Raw genomic sequence first — 25,566 nt, 5'->3', positions numbered from 1 at the left:
TGACAGGAGTCTCACTAAGTTGCCTGGGCAGGCCTTGAACTTGAGATCTTCCTGTGTCTTCCCCTTGTAGCTGAGGTTACAGACCTGAGCCACCAGTCCCAGTATTATGAAAATATATCTTAGGGGTGAGGGTGGTGCCTTACCAGGTAAAGTGCAAGTGGAGGACCTGAGTTTGAATCTCTAGTAGGACACTTAAATAAAGCTAGGTGGGGTGGCATGTGTCTGTGTTCATAGCATCTTTGTAGTGAAATGAGAAGGGAAAATTAAAATCTTAAGAAGCTGAGTGGCCAGCCAGCCTGGCATATGCAACAAAGGACAAGGGAGTCCCTGTCCTTAGGTAGAGGCTGTGGACTTGATGAGGACTCTGACCTCCACATGGGTGCTGTGTCATGTGCACACCTCTACTAATGCACAGGATTCTTTATTAAAAGTTTTACTAACTCTTTAGTCATAGTTAAGTGAAGGCTATTTGTCATCTGCCCCGGGTGAGAGTGAGTCTGGCTTCATATGCACACTGTTGATGCCAGTGGCATCCTGGATCAAGGCAGACTCCAGTGAAAAGCATCCTGAGAGGAGGACGGCAAGATGAGTCATGTGGGATGGAGAAGTCATCCAGAGAAGGCTATGTAAGGACTAGAACAAGAAGGGAGGAGGGAGGAGTCACGACTCAGAATGGTTTTGTACAGATCGGACGTTGATTAAGAAGTAAGGCTGCCAGAGGCAGGGCCGTCAGTGTCATCTCTGTCTTGTAGATGAGGAGGACAAGCTAGTGGGAGAGCCAGCCTCTGCAATGGGACTGAAGAGAGTCTAGAAGCCTGACTTTAGGGCCACTGGCAGGAGAGTTGGGAAAGAGAAGAGAATTGGCCACGTTCAGGATGACTTTGATTTGGGACATCAGCAGTGTCACCAATACAGAATGTGAAAGGACTTCAAGATGGAGAACAAGCTGACTTGAAGATAGCCATAGCAAGCTGATGGAAATATGGTTGTGAGGTTAGGGTAAAAGTTCATACTGAGGGTACAGACCCTAGAAGTAAATAATGGCAGAGAATTAGATCTGCGCCTGGTCCCGGTGGCAGGAAACAGATTAGATCACTAAGTGAAGGGGACACCTTACCTTTTTAATTGGAGGAGGGGGTCAGGTCCTACCAAGTAGTCCTAGAATTTCCCAGGCAGACCTGACTGGCCTCTAATTCAGGATCTTCCAGACATGTGAATGTTGGGGTGACAGGTGTGTGTGTGTACCCCATGCCAGGCGATAAGAACCGCAGCAATTATCCTCTGTATGGTTGGCCCAAAGCATGTCATCTGAATACCTCACTTTACATACGAAGTACATGGTGTACCAGGCACATGCTGGGTGCCATGGACACCCTCAGGAGTGGACTGAGGCGCTTCCTCAATGACACAGATGGTAAAGCTCTTTGCGTTCCGGGGTCCTTAAGTCAGGGGCGATATAGGTGGTTCATCAATGTTGACTTCCGGGTGACAACACAGCCAGGACAGGTGGCTGTTTTCAGTCAGCTTTTTTGAAAGTTTATGTGGAAAGTACACGTTCCATATTTTTGGTTATTCAAAAGGCCTGAGGTACTGTGCTTGGCTCCTTTGTATAGTTAAGATGGGGAGTGAGTGAGTGAGTAGGGTGAACCTGGTTTCTTCAGAAGTGCCGATAGTGTGGACTCAATGGTGACATCACTGTTTTCCAATGGAGTCAGTCAGAATAATTACTCCATTAACATTTGACCCTCAAGGAGCTGGGAAAGAGTTTTAAAACTAGCCCCGTTTTCCTGCCTTCTCAGTGTACACCTGGTCTCTTATCCAAATGTGCCTACATTTTAGGGCTTGCTTTAGGGGTACTAAGTAGCTGAGTGTTTGTAGAGAAGATGTGGCCCCTTTCCCACCTTTGTCAGAGTGAGAAAAGTTTCTTCTTGATTTATAATGGTGTATATTTATGCATGGTCACCAAGAAAGCATGGCATTGGTAGCTCTATGGTGGTGACCAACTAGGGCCAACTGCTCTATACACAACCCCAACCAGGAAACACATCTGTTGGGAAGCAGGTTGGATTCTAAGCCTCTAGCCATGCCCTGGGTTTTCAGCAGTATCCACTATCTGGACCCTGTGTGTAAAACTTCCCCAGCCTCCCCAAACAGTGCCAGCAGCTGCAGCCCAAGTGTTGACAGGGCAGGAGGGAGCCATTTCACATTCCAGTGTTAGCAGGTGGGTAGGCAGATTTGAGTGTGTGTCGTGTGCCAAGCATGGCGAGAACATGCTGTAAACATGTGAAATGAGAAGAAACCTTCTAAGGGGTCCAAGAACAGAGCGGGCTGAGCTTCTACAGAGAACTCCCTCCTGATAGGTCCCTGCCTCACGAAGGCAGCTGGAAGCCCCCCAGCTTTGTACTTGCTGGGCCAGGCGCCTCGATTGCTGATTGCCAAGCCTTCACCGCTCGCTTTTGGCTCGCTTTTGGCTCGCTTTCGGCTCGCTTTCGGACAGGGTCGGCATGCACACTCAGTGATGCTGCTCCTGCTGGAGGAAAGTCAGGTTAGGTTGTAAGGTGCTCAAAGGCAGGTGCACAGTAAGGGAGCCTGAGCTACAGATGCAGACTGTGTTCCAGGAACTCTTAAATTCATGGTTGGTTAAAGCCCTGGTTAATCACCGGGCTTTTAAATTTCTGTAGTTTTGTTCAGAGAAATGTTTTTAGGTTATTGCTTTAAGAACATGGAATTCTTGTCATGCCTTTTTAAAAAAATACGTTTTATCAAGTCTTTGAAGATTTCATGCAACGAGTTTAGGTCATACCCTTTCTCCAGATCCCCCCCATCCACCCCTCCCCCATTTTGTGTCTTTTATTTCCACTCACCAAGCCCAATTTGCGTGCCCTGGATTTATGGATGTAAGGCCTTGAACTGGAGCATGGTTCACCTACCCATTGGCTGCAGTCTCCCTCCCTCCCTCCCTCTCTTTCTTCTTTCCTTCTTTCCTCCTTCCCTCCCTCCCTTCCTTCCTTTCTTCCTTACTTCTCTTCCTCCCTCCCTCCCTCCTCTTTCTTCTGACAAGGATTCTTCCTGTAGCTCCTAGCTGTTCTAGACCTCACTCTATAGACCAGGCTAACCTCAGACTCAGAGATCTGCCTGCCCCTGCCTCCAGAGACGTGGGATTAAAGTTGTATATGTATTTAGGTAGTTCAGTATTAGGTAGTTAAGTATTATGGCTAGGAACTAAAGATCTGATGACTTACAAAACTAACTCTCACCAGTCCCTTGTCTTTAGAATCAGGACCCCGTGCACTCAAAAAACTTAATCTTGGTCACTTTCATATCACTGTAAGACTTTTTCTGAAGTGTTTTTGTTTTTATAAACTTTATAAATTAAGTTCCAGGGATGAGTAATATACTTCTATTTTAATTAAAATAAAGTTTTTTAAAAGGCAAGTTTTCTAAATATGTAAGATGTGGCTTGAAAATCTTTATAGAGTTCTTTTTGGAAAAAAAGTAGTTCTTACAAGAAATTTTTTATCATAAAAACATTACTAGTATTCCTATTACAATTCTCACCACTAAAATAATCTTATGAAAAATTTTCTGTTCAAGTATTGACATATGAAATGTGTTGCATGAATACTGTACTTGGTTTATAAACTTTCATTTGGCAGTTTTTGATTTTGGAATCACAGGCCTTTTCTTAAGCTAGTGTGACAGTATTTTGCAAATTATTATAGTCATCTTTCTAAAATAACCATATATCCTTGTGAAATGCTTATTTCAGAGCCTAGCGACCTGACTCTCAAAATCTACAGAGCGGAGTCCTATGCCGGCCTGCAGGAGTTTAAAGCAGCCTTAGAGGATCTCAACGCAGTTCTCTTTCAGCTTCCCAACTGGCCTGAGGTAAAGTGGATGCCCGCCTCTGTGTGTGAGTGTTAACCTTGCAGATGTGAGGAATTTCAATGACAGCTACAGGATTTAACGGACTATTTCTGATGAAATACATAGTTCGGAGCTAAGTCAGTGACATTATGCTTGCCACACAAGCTTCAAGGCATGAGCACAAGTCTCAGGGCACCCATGAAAGCCAGATGTTCTGGTACAATCTCAGGGTTAGGAAGACAGAGCCAGGCAGAGCCCTGCAGCTCACGTGCCAGGGTCTGAAGAATGGGGCCAGAGGTTGGCCCCTGGTCTCCATGCACACCTGCCTACATATGAGCACACATACACACAAAAGACAATCATATTTGGAAGGAAATATGTAGCTTCCTGGAAGTTTAGGTAAGATGAGTATTTTTTTTCTTTTTCTCCACCAAATAATATTTTTGTTGATTACTTGAGAATTTCACCAAATGCATCCCAATCACACTAACTTCCCAGTCCTCCCAGGTCCCCCACCCCCACCCACCCCACACTTGAGACCTCCTGGGGGGCGGGGAGCAAAAACAAAATTAAGCAAATTTTATTGTCAGAAAAATTTGATTGTAGGGGAAAAGAATCCAAACCTTTGTTTTCTAAGTAAAAAATAAACAATTCATGATATAGAAAAATAACATATAAATATTTAAATAAAAATGTCAACTTGATGTATTATAAAGATATATTCAAACTGGACTTACCAAATTCGTTTGGTGACAGAGCATAGTCCTTGAAGCTGAGAGATGCTAAGAGGTGGCAGCATGCCAATGAGGTAACTGGACGGTAGGTTTGTACAGAAGTTGGCCTTGCCTAGGTGGTTTACACAACACACACACACACACACACACACACACACACACACACACACACACACGCACGCTAGTCTCGAACTCAGAGATCACCTACCTCTGCCTCATGAGTGCTGGATTAAAGGTCACACCATCACCACCCAACTTGAATTCTTGATGAAACAAGGAATTTCATTCACGATATTTCAATATAATATATGTGTGTGTACATATATGTGTATATTTGTATATGGAGAGAGAGAATGAGTAAGGCAGAGTAAATTGGAACTGAGGACAATAATTGTAACCACAGATAATTTGTAGCACAGGATCTAGTTTATTGATTACTTTGATCCCCTCACATTCTACAGATAATATAAATAAGCATTGTGTTTTAGGCTGAATATATAACCATACCATAATTTGTTGTAGGTTGTTGAATTATTTATGTATACAGGTTTTTCATTAGACCCATTTGAAGATTGCTGCTCAGTTTTCATTTGCTAAGAACTACAAGATGATGACTTAAGTTTTACCTAGGTTATTTGTCTCTAATAGTTACAAGGTAATTATTTAAATTTTACTGCAGTTACTTATCACTGGTAATGACCTGCTAAATGTACTAAAAGAAGTCACTCATAGTTTAAATATTAATATCTCTTGTCCTGATTTTGAGATAAGAGTATTTACATGATTTTTAATACATGCTTTTGATACATCTGAAAGTTAGTAAATATACATGTTATTTTATGTTTCTCTCAAATAACTGTCATTATATGAGTAACCTTTAAACTGGCGACTTGGGGAAATCAGCAGGTAAGATTACTTGCTGCTTCTCCAGAGGATGGGAGTTTAATTTCCAGCACCCATAGAGGGCAGCTCATCACCTGTTAACTCCAGGTCCTGGGGATCCAGACACCCTCTTCTGGCCTTCTCTGTCACCCTCATGCCTACACACACACACACACACATACACACACACACACACACACTTTCTCTCTCTCTCTCTCTCTCTCTCTCTCTCTCACAATAAGTGTTTAAATCAGTAATTTCTCAAGTGAGGATCATTTTGTGGGCCTCAGTTTCCACATGTGGAGTGCTTGTTTGGACTTGGAGTAGCAGATAGGTTTTTCACGTGTGTGATCCTTCTCAGAGTCTCTCAGTTGCAGAATCCGCACGTCTGAGAATCCTTTTTTCCCCTGGTATTTGGGTAGACAGTTCTGTGCATGACGTTCAGTGTGTGCTTTGTTGAAGGTCTACTTCAGGAAGGGGAAAGTCTTCCAGGATGCCGGGTTCCTAGGGGACGCCTTACAGCTCTTCCTTCAGTGCTTGGCCCTTGATGAAGACTTTGCACCTGCAAAGCTACAAGTAGAAAAGGTACTGTGTAACCCACGCCAATGACTATGTTACCCATGCCATTGTCCAAGGCAGACATGCACTGCGTTACCCACACCGTTAGCCAAGGCAGAGACACGGTTCTTAACAAGTGAGATGAGGAACAGAAGAAGTTCTATCCGAGGAGCTATCTGACAACTAAGTTCTTATCTTTAATATATTGAATTATGTTTTTTTTCTTTTTTGGCTTTTTTGAGACAGGGTTTCTCTGTGTAGCCCTGGCTGTCCTGAAACTCACTCTGTAGACCAGGCTGGCCATGAACTCAGAGATCTGCCTGCCTCTGCCTCCTGAGTGTTGAGATTAAAGGCGTGCGCCACCACCGCCACCATCTGGCTTGAATTATTGATGTAACCCAAGAATTTCATTCATAGATGTTTCAATGTAGTATTTGTAGTTAATTAATACAAATGGTTCAAATATAGGCTGAACATTCCCAATTTGAAAATTGAAATTCTGAGATTTGGGGAGTGGGATGCCATGGCATATGTGAAAAGATCCATTCCTGACCTTACATTGACTGACTGGTCATAGTCAAAACATAAAACACAAGAGCACTAAAAACATGATATAAAATTACCTTCAGTTTATGGGTACAAGATATACCTGAGACAGATTTATATTTATTCTTGTATCCCGTTCCCAAGATAACTATCTATAAACACTCCAAAATTAAAATGAAAAAGTTAAAACCCTTCTGGTCCCAAGCCCTAGGAAACGATGTGCTTTGTTCAGTCCACCCAGGCTGAGGGTCCCTACTGCAGGTGCTTTCCTTAGACCACACCCAGGAATCTCTCTGCATGAGAAAAACAAAAGAAAAAGAAAAAGACATGGCTGCTCCTAGGTAGGGTGGAAGAGAAAGTTCATTGTAGGTATGTGGAAGAGTGATAGCCAGAGGCTGACACTTCCGGGAGAGTCAAACTAGATCCAACCAGACTGAGCTAGACTACGTGGGAGAGTGGGAGGGGAAGGGAGAGGGAGCCAAGTATAGCAGCCAGGAGGCCAAAGGTACGAAAGGGGCTGGTAACCAAATGACTACCTTACATTGACTGACTCGTCATAGTAAGGGCTTGGGGAAAGTGCCAGGGGCCAGCACCTGGGCTAGAGAGTTCTGGTAGAGGCAGGGTATGCCAGCCTCTTAACAGTACACCTGTAGCAGGTAGGAACTGAGGGATGCTGGGAGAACCTGGAGGTCAGGTCTGATTTGATATGTTAAATAGGCTCCTCCCTCTGCTGTTTGTCCAGTTTGAGACTTAACGCTCTAGATCTGCCATGCCTTTCATTCAGGCCAGGGTTAAGTGCTGTCCCATTCAACTTGATTTGCCTAGTTCACCTCAGCACCCACACATCTCTCTCCTAAGTCTCCCTGTGGTGACTGATACAGCTGTTATTTCAGTAGACTGTGAGGAGGGAAGGAATCCATGATCAAAGGACTTCAGAGGAAAGAGTGGATCAAACCAAGTTAAATAGGGAGCTGTAGAATTGATCAGAACATTTAACATGCCATTGTGAAAAATGAAGCAAAGCAAATCCAACATTTAGGATTCAAGTATCTTCTCTTGGGCCTTCCTTCTTGCTTAACTTCTTAGGGTCTATGGGGATATATCATGGGTATCCTATGCTATATGACTAATATCCACTTATCAATGAGTACGCACCATGTATGTCCTTTTGGGTCTGGGTTACTTCACTCGGGATGATTTTTCTAGTTCCATCCATTTGCCTACAAAATTCATGATGTCCTTGTTTTTAATAGCTGAAAAGAATTCCATTGTGTAAATGAACCACATTTTCTGTATCCATTCTTTGGTTAAGGGACATCTGAGTTGTTTCCAGCTTCTGGCTATTATAAATAAAGCTGCTAAGAACATAGTAGAGTACATTTCCTTGTGGTATGGTGGAGCATCTTTTGGGTATATGTCCAGGAGCAGTATACCTGGGTCTTCAGGTAAAACTATTTCCAGTTTTCTGCGAAACCACCAGGTTGATTTCCAGAGTAGTTGTACCAATTTGCAATCCCACCAGCAGTGGAGGCATGTTCCTCTTTCTCCACATCCTCACCAGCATGAGCCCTCACTTGAGTGTTTGATCTTAGCCATTCTGATTGGTGTAAGGTGGAATCTGAGGGTCATTTGAATTTGTATTTCCCTGATGGATAAGGATGTTGAGCATTTCTTTGGGTGCTTCCTGGCCATTTGAGATTTCTGTGTTGAGAATTCTGTTTCACTCTACTCCATTTTTAATTGGGTTATCTGCTAACTTCTTGAGTTCTTTATATACTTTGGATATTAGCCTTCGGTTGATTGTAGTTACCCCATCTGTTGGTTGCCATTTTGTTCTATTGACAGTGTCCTTTGCCTTACAGAAGCTTTTCAGTTCATGAGGTCCCATTTATCATTTATTGATCTTAGTGAGCCATTGGTGTTCTATTCAGGGAGTTTCCCCTGTGCCAATGAGCTTGATGCTGTTTTCCACTTCCTCTTCTATGATATTTAGTATATCCAGTTTCTATTGAGGTCAGAGATCCACTTGGACTTGAGTTTTGTGTAGGCAGTAGATAAGAACCTATTTGCATTCTTCTGTGTGCAGACATCTAGTTAGACCAGCACCATTTGTTGAAGATGCTTTCTTTTTTCCACTGTATGGTTTGGACTTCTTTATCAAAAATCAAGTGTCCATAGATGTGTGAGTTCATTTATGGGTCTTTGATTCTATTCCATTGATCCACCACCTGTCTGTTTCTATACCAATACCATGCAAGGTTTTTGTGTTTTGGTTTGGTTTTGGGTTTTGTTTGTTTATTTGTTTTATCACTATTGCTCTTTCATATAGCTTGAGGTCAAGGATGATGATTCTTCTAGTTCTTTTACTGTTTAGGATGATTTTGACTATCCTAGGTTTTTTGTTTTTCCATTTGAAGTTGAAAATTGTTCTTTGAAGGTCTGTAAAAAAAATTGTGTTGGAATTTTGATGGGGACTGCATTGAATCTAAAGATTGCTTTTGGTAAGATGGCCATTTTCACTATGTTAATCCTACCAATCCATGAGCATGGAAGATCTTTCCTTCTAATTTTTTCCTTTGATTTCTTTCTTCAGAGACTTGAAGTCGTTGCCATACAGATCTTTTACTTGCTTGCTTAGAGTTACACCCAGATATCTTATATTATTTGTGGTGATTGTAAACGGTATTGTTTTCCTAATTTCTTTCTCTGCCTGTTTGTATAAAGGAGGGTTATTGATTTCTTTGAGTTAATCTTATATCCAGCCACTGTGCTAAAGTTGTTTATCAGCTGTAGGAGTTCTCTGGTGGAATTTTGGGATGGCTTACTGACACAGCATCTGAAAAGACAGGGCCTTTGCAAAAGTTTTTAGGAAAACCCACTGATGTAGAGTCCTAGTCAGGGGACCTCAGTGTTCATAGATCCTGCCGCATCTATTATGATGTTAAGCGCACCATGATGTTAAACGTATGGCCTTTTGAAAGGATCACCTGGGTCAGTAAGTAATACAGAGTGCCCTGAACCCCACCTCACTGAGTCAACATCCCTGGACCGGGGAAATGGTTTAAGATGTGCTTTTGAAGAGTCCTATGTGTCCTGAACTATGAGAATTTTTCTCATTTTTCTTCTCCCTTAAGAATCCAGCAAACAGCAAAGTATGCATGTACTTTCTAGTCCATGCTCTCAACGAAACGTGGTCTCTGACCACACATGTTTGTGCCATTACCTCTAGGTGAGAGTACAGACACTTAGGAGCTTGGCACTTTGCATCTTGCATGCTGGTCGGCATCCCTACATTGCTGCTTGCTGCCTAGAGGTCTGGTGAATGTAAACTAAGTAATTCTTTAAGTGCTTCGATAAGATTTTCTATAAATTGTGGAGCAGTATACATATAGGGTAGGTATAGTTAGTTCAGTGAGATTTTAGAAGTTCATACAGCAGTGTGGCAATACCCTTATATAGATAATCTCTGTCACCCTATAGCAGCCCCGTATTTCCCTTCTAGTCAGTCCTCCACCTCATGCTCCCCAAGAAAACTGTTGTTCAGGTTCTCCACTCCCACTCCATGGGAGAGCTTTGCTTATTCTAGAGGTTGATGTGGATGAGAACATTCAGTGTGTACTCTGGGTCTGGAGGGAGTTTCCTTCCTTCCTTCCTTCCTTCCTTCCTTCTTTCCTTCCTTCCTTCCTTCCTTCTTTCCTTTCTTCCTTCCTTCCTTTCTTCCTTCCTTTCTTCCTCCTCCTCTTCCTCCTCCTCCTCCTCCAGTTTATGGGGGTTTTTGTTTGTTTGTTAGCAGTAATCCATGTTTGGTTTGGTTTGTAGTGGTTTTTGGAGGTTTGGTGCTACTGAAGCTGCTGTTTTACTGTCTTTTCAAAGCATTTCATTGCAAACAACAAGGAGAGGAATTTCAGATGCTGGGTAGAAGTGTGTTTTACATTTTCTTTGTTTTCTTTGTATGAGCTCTTTACCAATGAGCTACATCCCTGGGCCCTAAACCTTTAGAGTTTTGTGTTTGACTCCACAGTTCTTAGATTCACACAAGCACAAGCACGGACAGTACTCCAGCTGCAACCCAAAATGCAGTGTTGTGGGCACCTTGACCTTCTGACAGAATGGGGCTTACTAATAAATAGATTAAAATCGTTCCACTTCTCTTAAAACCTCTTCCCTTTATAATGCCTATATTTAGAAAGCTAGCCATTCCCTTGGGTACCTTCTTAAGCCACTTTATACCTTCCTTTCAAAGGATTAAACCTTCCTCCCCTCTTTTTTCCCTTGAAGTGATATGATCCCTACTAAGACATACCTTGATTTGTAAAACTTAAAAATATCGATTCTTTCCTGATCATTGAAAATAGTGTCCGATATAAACACCTCCCAGAATTTGCATAGATAATAAGCATATATTGTTGCTGCTCTTCACCAGGTAGTATATATCTTCTATTCTATTTTTATAATATTTCTTACAGATTCTGTGTGACTTACTGTCACCTGAAAATGTAAAGGAAGGCCTGAAGGAATCTTCCTGGAGTTCGTTACCGTGCATTAAGAACAAACCTCTTGGATTCCTGTCAGTAATGGAGCAGCCTCACTCCCCTGCTGAGCTTGGCCTGAAGCAGGTAAAGGGTGGAAGATGACATTTGCTCCTCACACCCGCCTCCTTAGAGCTAAGACCCCCACTTTCTCAGGGTCAAGCATTAGAGCCTGCTTATGTGTATTGCCTCTCTGGTTAAAGTAACAGGATCTTGTCTGCAGCATCCGTATGTCATGTCGATGCTTACTGGCCACCATTTTAGGTCATTTAACTGGGAGCACACTTACAGTTTAGAATATGCATATAGCTATAAATATTTTATTCTCAGTCTAGGAGCATCTGCGTCAGAACTGCTGCTCTAAACAGTACTGTGACATCAGTCAGCATGATACCTAAGGCTCTATAAATACTGACAACAAACCATTTACTTGCTTGGTTTTAAAGTTAAAACGTTCTGTTAAGCTAGTTTTCAAATGCGTATTATAAGGCATTGAAATCTTGGTTCCATTTTTCTTCTTGGCAAGGAGAATAAAGGACCATGAACAGAGACGACTGCTTTTGTTTATTGTATTCCGCAGACTGAAGAACAAGCAGACGATGCCCCAGAGCTTGTCAAAGGGAGCTTGAACCGTGCTCAGTCAGCACAAGCCATCAACACAGCGGCAGTGCCTGCCAGGGAGGATGGTTTAAAGCGCGTGTGCTCAGAGCCTTTACTGTCCGCTCAGGGAAAAGGTGTTCTGCTGAAACGAAAGTTGTCTCTCTTAGAACAGGACGTGATTATTAATGAAGACGGGAGGAATAAGCTCAAAAAGCAAGGTGGTAAGGTTTTCCTTCTGCGGTTGCCCCCACCAAGTCCTGATTCAGAGTGGCCTTTGAGCTTCTTCTTCCCACAAGAGTTAAACCCTGTCTGTCTGTCTGTCTGTCTGTTTGATTAGAATCTCCCCATGAAGACTCTGTGTTCTCAGTAGCTTATGGCGACATCCCAGAAGAACTAATAGATGTCTCAGACTTCGAGTGCTCTCTCTGTATGAGGTGAGTATGTCACATTTTACAAAGATGACTATGTTGATGTAACCCTGTAGAATAGGTAAGATGAGCTAAGGATCAGAAGATGGAGTTTTAGTCCTAGGTTTAGCCTTTTCCGATTTTGAGGAAACGGACCTCTGAATCTCAGACTTCTGCATTGAGAAAATGGGACCAGTGTTTATATAACACAAGGATCCGGGTAGCCCTGGCTATCCTGGAACTGACTCTGTAGATAAGGCTGGCTTTGAACTTAAGAGATCCACCTGCCTCTGCCTCCCACTGAGAGCCAGGACTGAAAACGAGTCACGACTGCCTGGCTTACTGTGTGTTTCTTCAGTGAAGCAGGGTGTAGCTGTTAGTGTGTGCTGGTTTTGAACTTATGATTGTTGTGCCTCATCTTCCTGAGTGCTAGGATTAAGATACTGGGATGAGATATGTGTCCCACCATTCAGGTTAGATCACACTTTCCCTAAGTAAGCTTTAAGTTAATATGCAAAGAAATGGGTTGCATCATGCACCGTTGTACTTGTGACATCAGAGTTTGTTAAAGGTGTCCTTCTTTAGTGTATTTTATGTAGAAAGGCTTTTACCAAACTATTATTAACTCGATGAGGCTATATTGAAATCTAATGATCACCAGTGGCGTACTTCATTTGCTCTGTCTTTGATTCTGCACTTACTATGTTGGCTTTCAAGACTCCATTTGTCTCAGCCACAGCTTTGGAAGCTGTGTGTCCAGTAGTGGCAACTAGTCAGTGCAGTTCTGGGCCCCTGGAAGGGTGCCTTTGTTGTTCAAGGTCTTTCAGAAGGTGCAGGAGGCCACAGAACTTGTCGCATTGCCCTCATCCCCACCTCCTCTCCCACCCTGGCCTCCTAACACCTCTAAGCCAGTGGCTCATCGGTACTTCATAATTGTAATTTTGCTACTGTTATAAATTGTGATAGAAATATCTGATATGCAAGATATCTGAGATGTGCCTCCCAAAGGAGTCTTGACCCAAAGGTTGAGAACTGCTGCTCTAAGTAGAGATTTATGTTATGGTCCATGATTAATGGAAGTTTTTCCAACTCGGAGGCTCCTGGTGCGAAAGCTAATGTGTACTTTGTTTGATTTCAGGTTGTTTTTTGAGCCAGTAACAACCCCTTGTGGACACTCATTCTGTAAGAATTGTCTTGAGCGTTGTTTAGATCATGCACCATATTGTCCCCTCTGCAAAGAAAGCTTAAAAGAGGTAAATGCACATTTGCATCTGTTTATTGGTCATAAGGTTGGGAACGTGGCTTGGTTTGTGTTCAGCCACAGAAGGCGTGGTTTCATTTTCAAAGTGAGGTGGACTATGCATCCTCACTGACCAAGAGCACACTGCTGATGACCTATGCTGTGTAGGAAAAGAGAAACAGAGAGCTGGAGAGAGATAGGGCCTAAGAGCCAAGTCCTCCGCACTTGGATGGTTGGTTGGTTGGTTGGTTGGTTGGTTGGTTGGTTGGTTGGATGGTTGGTTGGTTGGATGGTTGGTTGGTTGGATGGTTGGTTGGTTGGATGGATGGTTGGTTGGTTGGTTGGATGGATGGTTGGTTGGTTGGTTGGTTGGTTGGTTGGTTGGATGGTTGGTTAGATGGTTGGTTGGTTGGTTGGTTGGTTGGATGGATGGTTGGTTGGTTGGTTGGTTGGTTGGATGGTTGGTTAGATGGTTGGTTGGTTGGTTGGTTGGTTGGTTGGTTGGTTGGTTGGTTGGTTTTATTTTAAGGGATAATAGAAAAATATAATTAGTATAATATGATAATGTAAAACAAAAACCAACACATCAGGATTAGACAAAACAAACAAGCAGAAGGCAAAGAGCCCAGGAAAAGGCATGAGTAACAGACCCACTTGTTTGCATATTCTTCCGGAATCCCATAAAGATACTAAACTGGAAGCCATACTATATATACAAAGGACTTGTAGGGTAAAAAGAGGAAAAAGTAAAATAAAAAATAAAGAGTAGTAAAGTAAGTTTTTTAAAAAGGAAAATCCATGGCCCAACATTGTAAGACAAGGAACCTCTAAACTCAAACCTGCTGAGTTTGTTTTGAAAGAAAAGAAACACAGCCAGCCACCTGCGGAGGAGAAGGGTCAGTTTCAATGATGACAGCACTGGAGGTTGTGAGGAAGGGCTGCTGTCCCGTATCTCACCCAGACTTGAAGGCTTGTTTCAGATCCCTTAGTGCCTGGAGCCCCCTGCGTGGTAGAGACAGCCCAGCTTTCCTACCCAGTTTGGTGGCTGGAGGCCACAAGTGCTTGAATTGTGGCTGGACTATCTGAGGGACTGGCTTCTATATTCTTTAATCCGCTGTGCAGTGTAGCTCTAGGAAGTGATGGCAGAAGACAGAAGAGAGCAGGCAGCATCCTCATTGTAGAACCAGCGATCAGCACTAGCCCCTGAGGTGGGACAGACAGTGGCGGTGCTGTCTCCTGGCCCCTCTCTATCAGGATCCAGCTTCAATGTAACTTCAGTGGAAACATCCACAGGATCATGGCTCCTTGTGATAACTTATAGTATTGTGTGTAGAGAAAAGCATCTACCACCATTTATTTATTAAAAAATAAATACAACCTCTATAAAAAATATTTGTACAGAAAACACAGTGGCATATGTTGCTGCATTTGATATGTATATTACATAAGCTAGTATGTTGAAAACATGCACAAGCACACACATGTACACACATACACACACAGTGCACACACACACATACACATCCACATACAGTATTTGCAAAGTCAAGAAATCTAAGATAAAGTTACCCTTGAAGGGTTTACAGTTGGTAACGACTTGGCGTTTTAGATAAAGTTTATTAAATGTGCTATTTTTCCCAGAGTTTAGATATTCTGGGCTATAATTTCTCCTGTTTTCAAGTTAACTATTCAATACATTACTCTCATTTAGAAATACTTTGTCTTTAAAAATACTAGTAGTTTAAAGGAAAACCCTCAGTATACTATTTGAATATGTAACTAGCTGTTTAAAAATATCTTGTTTCCAATGTTGATGATAGCTTATTTTGTATCATGTAAAGTACAAATTATATCTATACCTAATAGTATGTCATTTGGAAATAATAGTGATGTACTTGCATATTTCCTGCCTACATTTTACTGTCCTCCTTTGCCCATTAAGCATGGTTTAAAGATGTGAGCTATGCAGCAGCTCAGTAGAAAATAGCGGCACTTCTCCATTACAGAACTTATGATGAGATAGGCTGCCTCTTTGTACAAAAACTGCCCTTTGTAAATTAATGAATGTAGCTGTTTGTCAATATCCTTAGCTAAATTCCTGGAAGCCGGATTACTGGATCGATGGCAGTATTTTTATAATATTCCTCAAAACCACTTGTTGGCCTTCCTAGTCCCCTGCAACTGCCGCGCAGGTTTAGACTCCACTGCCAGTGACATAAGGCGATATTTCATCAGCTGTAATTACATGAGATCCATTTTTTCAGAAATCTGTATTAATTTAACAGAAAGTAGTTAGAGGACTGCTCGCACAGCGTCTGTAATGTGGCTGGCCTCGTCCTAAACTCCTACTGTCTGTGCACATACGGTCTAACGGAGTCCACTCACGCCCTCCTCGTCATTGAAGAGGGGTACCTCTTCTAGGTGTCCATGGATCAGCAGCCTGTATCATCTAAGAACTTGCCAGAACTACTGACTTTCAGACTCCACTTCATCCCCTGAGCCAGAACCCTGGGGTGGGTCTTAGCAGTCCGTATTTTCACAGGCCTTCCTAGTCAATGTTGAAAGCTGCTTCTGCGGCCACCTTCCTAAACTCCTAAATTTCCCATTGTGTCCTTCATCACAGCCTGACACAACTGCTATTCCTGTTGTCTGTACACACTGAGGGATGGCTTCTCTTTGTGACTTTTCTCCCAAGTTCTTTCTGACTACTTTACGTTTTTTACTTACATTAGTATGTGTGTATTTTCTGTCTGTCAGTGTACTCTGAGCTTAAGCAACATTTAATTTAATTTCAAAGACTTATGTGTCCATATCTGTATGGTACAGTGCAGGGATGATGGTAAAAACAGTAAAATACACTTAATGTAAGGTAAGAGAGGAATTAAGGAAGGCATCATGAAACACGCAGTCAGATCCTGACCTGAGAGAGCCTGCATAGACAGGAGAGAGTGGGAGTTTGTCAGCCAAAACAATGATATATGCTACATGTGGACAGCCACTTTTCAGAGTATGTGGAGAGAGCACAATTGTACCAGGTACTTAGAGGCAGGGGATAGACCGTACAGGAAAAGCAGCATGCTTTTGAAGACTGACTGATAGAAACATTGGAGGAAAAAAAAACTAAAAGAAATATTAAATAGGTTGAGTGGAGGCATATGCCTATAGTTCCAGTACCTGGGGAGCTGAGGTAGGAGGACCTGAAGTTCCAGGCAAGCCTGAGCTACACAGTAAGACCTTATCTCACAGAACTCAACAACACCCCCAACACCCTATGTAGAGACTTTCTCTTTGAAAGTAGACAAAACAGCAGTTGTCTTGACTTTCTGAAATAAGGCAAGTGCACTCTTCATCCGTATCTTCCTTGTGCTTCTTAGAAATTTGCTTGTGTTGTGGGAGACAGTAGGGGCCAGGCTGGCTTCTGCCAATAAAAGATTTGTGCTACGACAGGGCGCTTTGTACCCCGGGGGCTTGTTCCAGCTGCGGCTCCAGTCTCACACTGGAGCCAAGGCCCAGGCAGGTTTATTGTGTAGCTACATGAACTGCAGTGTTCCCCTCATGAATGAAATGCAGGTAGAATCGAGTGTGTCAGTCTGTAACAAAGGCTTTGCCCACTTTGTGCTGTAGGAAAGCATATACTGGAATGTGAGAAAATTGTGTCTTTTAGTATCTAGCAGACAGGAGGTACTGCGTCACCCAGCTGTTGGAGGAGTTAATAGTGAAGTACCTGCCGGATGAGCTGTCTGAGAGGAAGAAAATCTATGACGAGGAAACGGCCGAGCTCTCCCAGTAAGTCTCTTCTCATTACATTAACTGAGATTATGAGGACAGGAGAACAAGCCATCCCAGGGTGAGCTGGATCCTGTCACTCAGTCTAGCACAGAGGCATTCCGTAGCCGAGTATTGATCGGGTTTCCTGTTGTAAGCAGACAGGACCGTGAACCTGTCTGTAGAGTCCAGGTGTGCTAAGGAGAGTCATTGTACGGCTCCTGGGACTGAAGCAGTACTAGAGGATATGAAGGAGTTTCCTGCCCAATCCACAGGCAGTGGACTGGGGGAGAGCTGAAGTAGATAACATGGATGGAAACCCAGGTCTCCCACATCCAGGACAGGAAACAGCAGCCTACATTAGCAGGGGTTTTAACAGGCAAGAGCACTGGTCCTCAGCCTTCCTAGTGCTGTGACCCTTTGACACACTTCCTCATGTTATGGTGACACCCCTGCCCCTGAGCATAACATTATCTTGTTTCTACTTCATAGCTGTTATTTTGCTACTTGTGTGAATCATAATGTAAATATATCTGTGTTTCCAGATGATCTTAGGTGGCCCCTGTCAAATGGTCATCTGACACCCAAAGGGGTCACACCCCACATGTTGAGAACCAGTGGGGAAGAGACTAAGAATAGGGTGGGATTGAAATATGAAGGAATGCTGTAGGCGTCAGATGCTCAGTAGAGATACCAGTGGGAGAACATCCAAGTTAGTAGGGCAGGAAACACCCAGAGGCAACTTTGGGGTGTTATCGACTGTCCCCATGGCCAGGGACTGGTCGGAGCTGGGTAGGTTTGCCCAGCTCTGCCTGCTGTCCAGGTCTTCCTTTCTTGTTCTTTCTTCCCGTCTCCTTAAACATTTTTGACTTTTTGATCGGTCACTAGGATCTCTCTGAATTTCTTTGATGAGTTTTTAGTTTCTTGGCTATTCTTTCACTTCTTTCAGCTAACACATTGAAGAACTTGGTTAATTTTATGTGCTGTTATTATTTAGCAACGGGTTGCTTCTACTGTTTTTAAAACACAAGTAGGACGTTGGCTCTTTCCCTTCTAAAACAGAATGAATTGTGGGTGTGCACTAGAATTTTCCCACGTGTGCCCATGGGAAGTCTCCACAGGCCAGTCGCCTTCAGGTCAAGGTTTCTAAGCTTTATTTTTCTACAGGGCCTGTAGTGATTTTCCTCCCAAGAAACTAATGTTTTATTGTGCACTTTTGTGATAGAAAATATTGAGGTGAGGCCCCTGTCTCTTTTGGATACTCAAAGAGAAGGCTAGACTAAGAGATTCCGGTATCACTACAGATCGGAAGCATTGCAGTGAAGCCATTGCCCTTAGGAGTTAGTGTACCTAAAGAGCCGAGGCAGGGTGGACGGAGAGCTGCTGGCAATCTGGGCTATGTTTTAACTGCACTTTAGGGTTAAGCACCTCATGTCCTTAGGTCAGGTCATTCGTGGTCATGTAGCAGGAACATGAAAAGGAAGCAGAAGCCAATCTAGACCCTGTAGCCCTGGTATGTGCTCTTGCACCATGCTGGCCGCATTTTTCCCTGTCGGTCTCTTCTCTGTAAGTCAGGGCGGCCCTGGGCCTCGCAGTGGGCAGTGTGGCACCTGACTTCAGTCGCCACATGCTCTCCTCCATCCCTCTCATCTTTGCACTGCTGACCTCTGACTAGTCCCCACAGTGCTGCTGTGAGCATTCATTTCTGCATCTGTAGGCTTGCTTCTAAAAGGAAAACTCTTGGTCCCAAGGATGCTTTCTACCACTGCTGTGGACTCAAGTGCCTGTGTGTGCATTTTTATTTCTCGGCTGCCCCCACGGGCCAGACTTTCTGATCCTTGCTATCTTGGCCCCTCTTACTGTTCATAGTGCGGCAAAAGGAAGGTTTCTGTCACTTCAGTTACCAGACAAGAACATTGTTTTGTTGTTTGATTTGTTGATCTTTTGAAAATATCAGGGTTAAGAGTTTTTGTCCATTTTGGGAGCCTGTTTTTTTTTTTAATGTTTTATGGATAAAAACTATAACTCTGCCCTGCATTGTAAGTATTTTAAACAAGTTCTCGATGTGAAATGTTATGATATATTTCCTTTTGATTTTTTTAAAAATAGCTCTGTATGTTACCTACTATTTTAAGATTCCGGCTTATAAATATGAGAATCATAATCAGCTTTAGTTTCAGGGACTCAGCAGTGTGAACTGATGGAGGGGAGCTGCTTCCTGCTCTAGTCAGGAACCAAGAGCGTGTATTTAAAACAGATTTGTTGTTACTATGGTTGTTGCTTATACGTCAGTTTGTGCTGTGATCAGACCTGAGTTTTCTGCTATGGTAAGCCTAATGTGTTTCTGCCGTCTGATTTGGTTTATAACAATGAAATGTCTTCTCCTTCAGCTTGACCAGGAATGTCCCAATATTCGTTTGCACTATGGCCTACCCCACTGTGCCTTGCCCTCTCCATGTGTTTGAGCCCAGGTACAGGCTCATGATCCGAAGAAGTATCCAGACTGGAACCAAGCAGTTCGGGATGTGTGTCAGTGACACACAGAACAGGTAGGCTCCTCGTGAACTTCGGCATCTGTGTTTACACCGGAGCCTCCTTGTGTCCGAGTGAGGCTTCACACATGTATGCTTAAGCAGTGTTTTTCTCTCAGCTTTGCAGATTATGGCTGTATGTTACAAATCCGAAACGTGCATTTCTTACCCGACGGAAGGTCCGTTGTTGACACAGTAGGAGGAAAGCGGTTCAGAGTTTTAAAAAGGGGAATGAAAGATGGATATTGCACTGCCGACATTGAGTATCTGGAAGATGTTAAGGTATGGAAAATGTTCTTTCCTGATGTATTCTGGGCCACTGTGTCCTAGGGCTTGGTTCCAACGTGTAGGTGAGGTTTCTGGACACGGGAGCCAGCCCTTGTGTCATTCCTCCTGGCTGCTAAGGACGGTTAACTCCGGCCACCTTTCCTTTATCTTGTTCTTGAATCGTTTGCCCATTCAGAAGCACGTGGGGACTGGAAGCCACAGCATCTCTGTATTCCAGGCATCCTGTGCAGCATGGTGCCTAGACTCTACGTATGCTTGTGCATACAGTAGTCAGAGTAATCACTTAGCCATAGCAGTTGACTAAATTGAACTTCCAGCTCATCGAAATTTCACGTTTGTGAATCTCTACCTTATTTTATTTGATTCATTAATAATTAAAACTACTATAATTCATAGACTAAAATGTAATGCAAAAGTAAACACAAAATTCTCTTAAGGGTTGCTCTATGTATTAAGGTTTCTTTTTTTTCTGTGCCAGAGACAATCTTAATTATAAAGTAAGCACAACTGGATGCTGTTTTAGAGTGGTAGGATATCCCAGATAAGACACTACCAGTATATAGATGCTGCTGATAGCTTAGACAGGGTTGATGTGGCCTTTCAATGGTTTTAGGACCTAATTTACCAACTCTAATTAAAGTACCAGAAAGTGGCTGCTGTGTTAAGTATCAAACTGATAGCAATTTCTACAGGAAAGACAGGATAAAACATAGGTCTTACATTATTAGCACTGTTCACTGGTCTATTGCAGCCCTTAATTTCAGTCAGCTTTTCTTGATTGCTGGGCATCTTCACAAAGAGTTCATAGAGTTTTCACAAATCTGAGAGAGTTAATAGATACAGAGAGTAATTGGGAGTCTGTGATGTGTAATAGAAATGATCGAAGGCTGACTGACTCCACATCCAGTGAACTCTATACCATGCTTCCTCTCTGCTGATAAATGTGATTGGCTTGATGTTGCCTGTTCTCTCTCATAAAAAAAAGATATCATGTGGCGGGAGGCAAAGGACGTAGACCTCTGAGTTTGAGGCCAGCCTGGTCTACATAGAGAGTTTCAGGATGATTGGGACTACATAGAGTGACCCTGAGGCAAACACACAAAAAGATGTCATGGGAGATACTTTGCTCTATCAATTAGGACAGAATATTTTATGAGTTGAAAATTTTAGTTGATTGACAGTCTTTGTCTTATGTGTGGTTGGCTAATGGGATTGTTTGCTAAAGATGGTATGCTTTGTAAAACCCTTAAGCTTGTTTTAATTTTAGTAAATTTGTATAAGGATAGATCACATTTGATGGCAAAGTTCTTTGGACAGGCAGCTGAACATACAAGGCTAAAAGCACACATCCCATCCAGTAGAGTAATGTACTGCAAGTGTGTGTAGAAAGTGACATCATGTTTGGGGGACGGGGGTCATGTCTTAGATTCTTTTTTTTCCCATTTCATATGTTTAGCTGTTTGCATTTGCTGTTATCTGTTCTTGTCTGGAAGACCCCAGTTTTATTATTTACCTTTTCTTCTTGTGGTAGTAATTCTATTTTCTGTGATGTCTAATGAAATGTTAAGCTCTACTTAACTCTTGGAGCAGCATTCTTAACCTTTAAAAAGCCTGCTTTTGAAATTTCTGTTTGTTTCCTGGCTGGTTTTGTTTTTCTCTCAGAGGTGCAGTTCTTTGCCATTTTAACTATTTTTAAGCATAGCTTGTGGATATATCATGTTATACAAATTTACAACCGATTATAATGCATAGTTTCAATTCTCATTTTACTTTTTTCAGAAGTAAGAATGTGTGGCCTTTTGTGTCTTGTGTCTTTTGTATTTCAAAAATCTTCCCCTAGCCAGTGGGCCAAGAACATGGTACACCTTTAAGACGGATGAATTCCTTGACCATCCACCTGAGTTCTGTTGGTCTTCTCATGGCTGGAAGATGTCTTTCATTTTACATTTGCCATTTGGTGGTCTAAAGGGTGCATGGAGGAGTTTATGGAGGGAGCCACAGCTTTGGACCCTTATGGCAGAAGTTGAAATTATATTCTTTATTTTCTACCTTTTGACATGCCAATTTTTTAGCAAGTATTTTTGTTTCTTTTTGTGTTTTGACCCAGTTCTCCTGTAAAAGATGTGTTTAAGGCTGCCCTCCTGTGCTGCTTTCTGTCATGTGGTTTGTGACCCAAGTGCCCCATTTTTCTTTTCACTGGAGCAACTGTTCTATTCTAAATTCATGTAGACCTTTGAACCAGAGCTCATTGCCTACCATACTTCCTCCTTTCTAGACTGCCCGCTCCTGGTGGAGACCGGGCACTGCCCTTCCCAGTGAGTCCTGTCGGCTCTCTGTAAGGCAGAACCGGAACCTGCTATTGCCCGAGAGTAACTCTGTGATAACCGGGCACCGATGCACACTTTCCTGTTTTCCCAGTGGGGCTGAGGCTAAAGGCTGGGAAATCACCGAGCTCTTACTGGCTGTTCTTTCTAGATTGAGAATGGAGATGAAATAAGGAGTCTGAGAGAGCTCCATGACTCCGTGTACTCACAAGCCTGCAGCTGGTTTCAGAATTTAAGAGACAGATTTCGAAGCCAAATCCTTCAACACTTTGGATCAATGCCTGAGAGAGAAGAAAACCTCCAGGTAGGATAGCTCTGCTGCTGCTGCTGCTGCTGCTGCTGCTGACAGCCTCCCTTTCTTATGAACCTGACGAACAGCTTTCCACTTCCCCTTCTTTTATGGCCTTTGACCCCATCTTTAGCATCATGACTATATTCTCTAGAGCACTGGCGTCTGCTGCATGTAGCCCAGGCAAGGATGCCTGCAGAAAAGAGAGCCACAGAGGGAGGGAGGGCTTGTCTCAGGATGTCTCAAGGGTTGTAAGATTTAAAATGGAAGCTAGCCTGCATTACACTGTGACACTGAAGCCACCGTACCTCCCAGCCCATCCACTGTGCCTTTGACACTTGAGAGAGGCATAATTTTCCATGCTTTAGGAAGCCTGCTCCTCTCCTTTTATCTCCTATCTGCTGTTCACCGTTTCAGTCCACGTTTGTCTAGCTTCGTGTAACACTTCCACTACCATAAAACTATCATTCTTGGGGTCCTGCTCAAGTACTGGGGTTTACATTAAAACTGAACCTAATTAGTAACGTGATTTAGATTCTTTCTGTGTACCAAGCTCTGCAGTAGCAATTGCAAAACCTATTATGAGGTCCCTTACCCTGGGCAGTCCAACCACAGGCTCATGAGAAAACCAGTATTAAGCAGAACATTTTGAATTGGCTAAAGTATTCATGGTTGAAAGATGATTGATTTCATAGTGGAATAGCTGTACATATATGAAGGTGGAGAGATAATAGATCCAAGTGTGATCCATCTCTCACTGTATCCTTCAGAGGTTGATCCGTGTCTCTCAGACCCCAATGAATCTCTTCTGTCAGCATCAGGACCATTTCCAAACTGAGGACTGAACCATGCTGTGTCTTTGTTGCCCTTTGTGGTATATTTATCCTGCCCACCTGAATCTGGCTAAACATTTTAGGAGTATGCTTTCATAAGACGAAGTAGAATAACACATTTAAAACTTCCAGAATGTAACTTCCGTAAAGGTCTGGGCAGCACTACCACATGGTCCTCTCTTCTCTTCTCTCTCAGTATCTGCCACTGGTTTTTGTTAATACCACATTAGGAGTCAGGGAAACAAAGCAGCCACTGTGTGAGATCCAGGACTGAGAGGGTTTGTGAAGAGGGACAGGCATATTGGAGGCTGAAGGGGCGAAGGTCAGAGCCAACTACACCAGAGGCCCCAGAACCCCTCCACAGTTCATCTGGAGCAGCAGAGCACCATGCCTCACTGGAGCTTGTAGAGAAAGTGCTACAGTTTTTAGGACCCCAAGGAGTGCCCATCTGTCCATCAGAGGCAGTGGAATGGGTGGTTCTCTAGAATCCTCTGGAAAGCTGCCCCCCACACTTTACAAGAGTTTCCAGAAAATAGTGACCTCTTTATCAATTTCTGCATCTGGTAAGAATGCCATTGGTCTGATTGAGTCTAACCTGGAGACACATGGCATATAGGATTCTGGGAAACGTTATCTCTAGAGTGCAGAAGGACATGGACATGGTGCAGAGTTCAGAGCAGTGGGTAGTGGGGCCGTCACATAGGCTCTGCTGGGGTTCCTTTGTCATTTTGAATGTTCATGTTTCCTGGCTCCTGAGCACCAGTGCAGTGAGCAGTGAGGGAGGCTATCGGATCCTGTTGTGCACACTTATTGCTGTCTCTGTCTATCAGCCCTTGCAACATACAGGAGCTTCCTTGACAGGAAGCCGATTTTTCCTCGCCCTTGCAACGTTAATTTTTCAAACTAAATGTGAAGCCATTTTTTTCTTTTTTAGGATTCCAATTTTTGAATATAAATGTCAAATATCAACAATTAGCTTTCTGTAGAGCTTTCAGGTCTGCCCAGGTCTGTCCCCACGAGGGAACTGGCTCTATCTGGAGACATTTTGACCTTTACAACTGGAGAGGTTAGTGGTTAGCTGAAGGAAGGCGAAGAAGGTACTGCTGGCGGACTGCAGAGCACAGGACTGTGGCACACAGCTAAGGGTCCCCAGGCCCCGGGTGTCAGCAGCCTGAGGCCAAGAACCTGACCGGATATTGACTAAGAGCTGACTGTGGAGTCAGGGCCAGATTAAAATCCTGACTGTAACATGTGAGCTGAGAGACCATGGATGATCATATCACAGTCCCCAACTTGGGCTCCTCACCATCTGTGGGCATCGTAATCACCTGCCTTGTATTAAGAGACTTAGGATAGTACCTGGTACAAAGGTCAAGTTGGTTAGTTTTGTTTTGTAGTTTACTATTACATTAACAGTCTGAACTGTTGGTTGGTTTTAGGCAACACCCAATGGACCTGCGTGGTGTTGGTGGCTGCTGGCAGTCCTTCCTGTAGACCCACGGTATCAGCTCTCCGTACTGTCAATGAAGTCTTTGGAGGAACGCTTGACAAAGATACAGCATATTCTGACTTACTTTTCTAGAGACCAGTCTAAGTAACAAACTGCTTGGATCTCACTTAGCTCGCCCTCAGCCCAGAGGCTGAAATGCGGCTGGATCTTACTCTAACGTCGCCCTGATCTGGCTCCATTGACAGCCGGATTGCCCGCTGCCTTTTGCACACCTAGTGCTGGTTTAAGAAATTAAGGAAACTTTTCTTTTCTTCAACCTCCTGAATCTCGTGGATCTGCAAATGAATACCTTCAACTAGGTCCTAGACCACTAAGAACTTGCACAGAAAACACGCACTGAATGTGTGTTAAACCTCGACATTGTGATGAAGTTGCACTATGTACCATACTCTGAATGAACTGAGAACTCCATGGATGTATGCCGTGCGTGTGCGTGTGCGCGTGTGTGGGTGGGTGTGGGTGTGTGCGCACGCACGTGTGCGCAAGTGTGTTTGTGCAAGTGTGTGTGTGTGTGTGTGCGTGCATGCGCACGTGTGCGCAAGTGTGTGTGTGTGGGTGTGTGTGGGCGTGTGTGGGTGTGTGCGCGTGCGCGTGTGCACAAGTGTGTGTGTGTGTGTGTGTGTGTGTGTGTGTGTGTGTGCTTTTTCTCTGGCTTTAAATTTT

The 25,566-nt window shown here is 43.3% G+C and overlaps 1 protein-coding gene across 2 annotated transcripts in view; it reads left to right on the top strand.

The window, feature by feature from the left end:
- The window catches only part of Lonrf1 (LON peptidase N-terminal domain and ring finger 1), a 35,614-nt gene extending 10,355 nt beyond the window's left edge, over positions 1 to 25,259 (top strand). Inside the window, exons 2-12 of one of the 2 annotated variants that reach the window (XM_031339543.1) lie at positions 3,770 to 3,888; positions 5,946 to 6,068; positions 11,054 to 11,203; positions 11,697 to 11,934; positions 12,054 to 12,150; positions 13,262 to 13,376; positions 17,028 to 17,149; positions 19,519 to 19,677; positions 19,779 to 19,941; positions 22,423 to 22,575; positions 24,833 to 25,259. In XM_031339543.1, coding sequence (XP_031195403.1) covers positions 3,770 to 3,888; positions 5,946 to 6,068; positions 11,054 to 11,203; positions 11,697 to 11,934; positions 12,054 to 12,150; positions 13,262 to 13,376; positions 17,028 to 17,149; positions 19,519 to 19,677; positions 19,779 to 19,941; positions 22,423 to 22,575; positions 24,833 to 24,991 — 1,598 coding nt within the window. In that variant the 3' untranslated portion in view covers positions 24,992 to 25,259. Of the gene's footprint in view, positions 1 to 3,769; positions 3,889 to 5,945; positions 6,069 to 11,053; positions 11,204 to 11,696; positions 11,938 to 12,053; positions 12,151 to 13,261; positions 13,377 to 17,027; positions 17,150 to 19,518; positions 19,678 to 19,778; positions 19,942 to 22,422; positions 22,576 to 24,832 lie in introns of both variants that reach the window. The other variant, XM_031339542.1, reaches the window with a different exon arrangement.
- Positions 25,260 to 25,566: the final 307 nt, after the last annotated feature.

The sequence above is a fragment of the Mastomys coucha genome, unplaced genomic scaffold, assembly GCF_008632895.1.
Source record: "Mastomys coucha isolate ucsf_1 unplaced genomic scaffold, UCSF_Mcou_1 pScaffold22, whole genome shotgun sequence".
Lineage (NCBI taxonomy): Eukaryota > Metazoa > Chordata > Mammalia > Rodentia > Muridae > Mastomys > Mastomys coucha.
This window is presented reverse-complemented; position numbering and strand designations above follow the sequence as displayed.